General features: G+C 35.6%; 1 protein-coding gene across 1 annotated transcript; it reads right to left on the bottom strand.

Moving 5' to 3' along the window:
• Nucleotides 1–2,678: 2,678 nt before the first annotated feature.
• On the bottom strand, nucleotides 2,679–3,620 carry LOC100657988 (olfactory receptor 5D18-like). The gene has a single exon (XM_003423343.3). It carries the CDS (start codon nucleotides 3,618–3,620, stop codon nucleotides 2,679–2,681), a length of 942 nt encoding a protein of 313 aa, XP_003423391.2.
• Between the last annotated feature and the right edge of the window lie 1,815 nt (nucleotides 3,621–5,435).

Below are 5,435 nucleotides of genomic sequence, written 5' to 3'. Positions count from 1 at the left end.
AGTGTAATTGCTCAATTCAGTTACAACACAGTTTTCAACAGCTTCTATTCCAGGTTACTTTTAAAGTGACCAAATTATCTAAGCTTTTTGAGCTATTAAAAAATAGAAACAGAATTGAGGCTGAATTTATTGTCTTCTAGGTAAGTTTTATCCTTCCATGGATACGTTAATAAATCTTAATTGAAAATCAAAATATTCTCCTCATAAAAACAAGTATTTCCAATGATTTTTTTTAATTTTGATTAAGTTTTTTTCTAAATTTGCAATTCCATTATAACTCAACATTGTAATTTCTATTGTATTGTTATAAAATAAACTTACTCTAGAGAGAAATTCGAATAACACTAAAAGCATTATAAGAAATTAAAAATGAGAATGTGATTCATAAAATGCCATTATCCATGAGGAAAGTTAAATTGAAAGATGACTTTAGGAGAAGACGGAAAAATGTAAATCTGATTGTTCAAAATGATTTTTTTCATAGTTTGAATGAATTATGGTGTATAATGGAGATTACACTTCTTTCTGATATTTAAGCTTATGATGAAATATTTTATATGTCAAATTGAATTCCTGGGGTGTGTATACATATACAAAACTAACTTAATGGCATGTGGACAAAAATTTGAAAACTACTATATATTAAGTAAACTTACAGGCAAAGGATCATATTAAGTAAACTTACAGGCAAAGGATCTGCTCTAAAGAACCTGGAATGGCACAATTTGAAAATGAAAGAACATGAGATTGTATGAAAGTATTTACTAGAAAAGACGTTTACCAGTGTGGGTAGATTCTTAAAGGATTACTCCAATTCTGTCAATAGTTGCTTTTACAACTGGTAACTGTACCCAAGTTAATTCAATTGTACGGGTCTCAATTTCATCAGCATAAAAGCTAAGTCAGCTGTGTCACTTCAACCACAAAATGAGATTATCATTTCCCACAACAGGAGTGAAGTGAAAGTTCTCTGTAAAAAGAGATTGATTACCCATCATTGATTCAATTTAAGATAAATACCAGTTATTTCCCAAGACCAAAGAAAATTATAAATTATGTAAGTGTCATGTATGCAGTGAAGGATAAATTTGTAAATACCCAGAGAAATAGAAATTAAATAAATGAAAAACCATTATGTCATCACTCAATTACTAAGACGATGTTTCTACAGTGTTTATATTTGCATGTACATTGACTGTTTAATTCATTCTTTATCAACTCATGCTTTAAAAAAAAAACCCTTGCCATTCAATGGATTCCACCTGACAGTGACACTATATAGAACTGAAAATTAAAAATTAGAATAATGATCATAAGTTTGAAGTCATATGACTCTTCCAGTTAATGTCTTGGGCCATATAAAATTGTTCTGCAAATTATTTTTTTCTTCCTCAATAAAACTCCTGGCAAATTATTTCTCCCACTATTGTTTTGTTTTATTTGGAATTTAATCTAGAGAAAAGAGAAGGGTGTTCAAGTTTGTCAAGCAAAACTGAGTTAAGAAGATAGAACTGATATGTCTAGTTGCAAATGACAGCCTGCATCTCATTTTATTTTGAATAAGTTTAGGTGAACATTACTCTGCAACACTTTGGCAAATTCAAATAAGTTTTTGGAATTTTTTCTATGGTGGATGGGAGTCTTGTTGACAAGCATTTATTAATTATGCTCATATTCCAAATATATACATATATATAAAATAAATTACTAAAGTATAGCACTTGTGATGATTAAGTGGGAAAACTAACAGCATGAAACACAGACAGGGCAGGAACTTATTTTCTCTTTTTTTTTGCATTTTCTTGTTTTCTGAGACCCATTTCTAAGCCTCAGGTACAGCCTGTTGAAACTATCATTCAGTCCTCTTGGAGCTCCTTTGAAAATATGTTCAGGTTATAGACCTAATTTATTCAACTATAAGATACCACATATACACAGACACACAGATGCACACACAGACCCACAGATACAGTATTTACTCAGTAAAAATTGGTGGACTCAATATTACAGCCCCATTTCCTTGAGTTCATTCTAGTCTGTCCTGAATTAAAAGCCTTCTTCACTGAAAAGTGTATCCTAAAATCCTGCCCATTCTCCAGGCCATCATCAAATAATATCTTTTTTATGATGACATATTTCTAATATCTCTAAATTGATTCTAATTATTCCTTGGCCCAAACCTTCTAGGGTAATGATTATAGTGACAATAGCCACTTTCTTTATTGCTCCAGCATCACCACTAGACTATGCATTTCTTGAAGGCATGTCTTATCTTTAATTCCATTTGTATGTACATATATACATGCATAAGCAAAAAAGTGTGTTTCTTAAGAAATTACTATACTCCAGGTATCTTATAAGACAGAAGGATGGAATTAACGTTTAATCAAATAATGTAAGGTGCCCCACATGATAACTGTATTATCTTTTGGTCTTCACGCTCGGATAATGACCTATCGCATGATATCACATTTTCATAGATTTAAAGCTAAAAATGAAAGAGCTTGTGGTCTTTTCTTACAATTATGAGACAAAGCCAAATTTAGTCACTTTGAACCCAAATCCAAATCCTTTCTACTGTGCAATATTACTTATAATTTTTACAGATATCTTCAGAAACAAGCTTTTTGGACAAACTTTATTTCCTGTTAGGGACAAATACTACTGAAATACTATGTTTAACGAAAAAAGAATTTAATATCCTTTTTCTTGCTGACTGTATTCTTGACATCCTTATTCCTCAGACTGTAGATCAAGGGATTCAACATGGGAATCACCACTGTGTAAAACACAGAGGCTACTTTGACGGTGTGCCTGGAGTTTTTGGAGTTGGGCACACAATAGAGGAAGAGGATGGTGCCATGGAAGATGGTGATGGCAGTCAGGTGAGAGGCACAGGTAGAGAACACCTTACGACGACCACTGGCTGAACTCATTTTCAAGATGGTGACAACGATAAACACATAAGAGGTGAGAATGATAAGTAATACACTCACCTCATTAAAAGTAGCAATCATAAAAAGCAACAACTCATTGAGGTAAGTATTAGAGCAAGAAAGGGAAAGAAGTGAGGAGAACTCACAGAAGAAGTGATTGATTATGTTGGAACCATGAAAAGATAATTTCAAAGCAGAGCATGTGAGTGTCAAGGAACACCCTATTCCCCATGCATATGATCCCCCCACCAGCATAGCACAGAGTCTCTGGGACATGGCAACTGTGTAGAGCAGAGGGTTGCAAATAGCCACAAAGCGGTCATAGGCCATTACAGCTAATAAAAATGATTCAGTCACCACAAAGGTACCAAAGAGAAATAATTGCACTACACATCCTAAAAATGAAATGGTTCTGTCTTCTACAACTAGGTTCTCCAGAATCTTGGGAGCAACGATGGAGGAATAGCAGAAATCCACAAATGAGAGGTGGCTGAGGAAAAAGTACATGGGGGTGTGCAGTCTGGGGTTAATTTTGATGATTACAATCATCCCAAGATTCCCTATGACGGTGACACTGTAGATGGCCAGAAATACCAAGAAGAGGGGAATCTTCAGTTCTGGGTAATCTGAGAAGCCCAAAAGAGCAAATGTGACACCACTTTTATTACCGTTTGACAATAACATGGCATCTGTTTTTCGAAATCTGAAAGTCAGTCCTAGAAGTTAAAAAAAAAATAATAACAGTGGGGATATAGGAATCTTGAATCGACTTCCACATGTCAAGACTGGAAAGCATATCTCTTTCAGAATCTATATTTTTATTAACCAAAATGTGGTAAATTTCTAAAATTTTAAAATATGATTACCACTTAAAGAATTTAGAGATCATTTGGTAATTTTAAGTCAAGTTCTCACATAACAACTTCAGCTCTCCTTGAATGTAATCAGTTCATAGAAGACAAGCCTAGCCCGAGGTTGGATTATGTCAGTCTCACAGTCAATAACAAAAATAAGAAACACCTAAATTATATTATTTAATTAGATCATAACATCTACATACTATGGACATAAAGAGTGGAGAGCCTTAACACTTCCCATTTGTGTTTTTATTGTTAATTTGGCATGCCACTTTAATCTAGGTTTTTCTTCTGACACACTATCACTCATATCAAAATAAATCTCAATTACTTTTTAGCAGCCTGTGTGGTACTATTGGTTAATGCCCTTGGCTAGAAATAAAAAATTTGAAGTTTCCTGCCCACCCATAGGCACCTTTTAAAAAAGGGTTGGTGATCTAATTCTGAAAAATCAGACACTGAAAAACTTATCAAGCACGGTGCTACTCTTATACTCATGAAGTCCCCATGTTTCCCAGTTGACTTGTTGGCAATATTTTTTCATTCTTCAAATCTGGTAGTTCTGAGTTCCAATCCTCCCTCATTGTTTGAGGAATAAAAAGACTAGGGCAGATGATAAATATAATCCAGTCTACATTCTTATTCTAAAGATGGCATAACAGCAGTCAGAAGATGCCTTGAGACATTTAAGTCAATTGGCATAGTAAAATCTATTAAGAAAACATTCTGCATCCCACTTTGGACAGTGGCATCTGGGTATTAAACACTAGCAAGTAGCCATTTAAGATGAATCAACTGGTCTCAACCCACCTGAACCAAAGGAGAATGAAGAATACCAAGGACACAAGGTAATTATGAGCCCAAGAGATAGCAAGGGCCACATAAACCAGAGACTACATCAGCCTGAGACCAGAAGAGCTAGATGGTACCTGGCTACAATTGATGACTGCCCTGATTAGGAACACAATCGAGAGCCCCTGAGGGAGCAGGAGAGTGCTGGGATGCAGACCTGAAATTCTCGTGAAAAGACCAGGCTTAATGGTCTGGCTGAGACTAGTAAAACCCCGGTGGTCATGGCCCCAGAACTTCTGTTGGCCCAGGATAGGAACCATTCCCAAAGACAACTCTTCAGACAGGGATTAAACTGGACAATGGGATGGAGAGGAATGCCGGTGAGGAGTGAGCTTCTTGGATCAGGTGGACACTTAAGACTATGTTGGCATCTACTCTCTGGAGGGGAGCTAAGAGGGTAGAAAGGGGTAGAAGCTGGTGAAAAAGACAGGAAAAGAGAGAGTGGAGGGAGGGAGCAGGCTGTCTCATTAGAGAGAGAGCAATTGGGAGAATATAGGAAGGTGTTTATAAGTTTTCCTGTGAGAGACTGACTTGATTTGTGTACTTTCACTTACAGCACAATAAAAATTAAAAAGAAGATGCCTTGACTTTCACAACAACGTGCAGATAAAATCCAGTCTATGATCTCCAGCCATGGACTCATTTCTCCAGCCCACACAATGGTTCATCTTATAAGTCTACCTAATATATTTCCTTTGTTAATGATGACCCTCTTAAATTCTGAGCAAAGTAGAGACTCTAAAATCATGGGAAATAGTCCAATGACACTGTTATGTGCCACAGAGGTAGA

The sequence above is a fragment of the Loxodonta africana genome, chromosome 7 (genome assembly GCF_030014295.1).
Source record: "Loxodonta africana isolate mLoxAfr1 chromosome 7, mLoxAfr1.hap2, whole genome shotgun sequence".
Taxonomy (NCBI): domain Eukaryota; kingdom Metazoa; phylum Chordata; class Mammalia; order Proboscidea; family Elephantidae; genus Loxodonta; species Loxodonta africana.
This window is presented reverse-complemented; position numbering and strand designations above follow the sequence as displayed.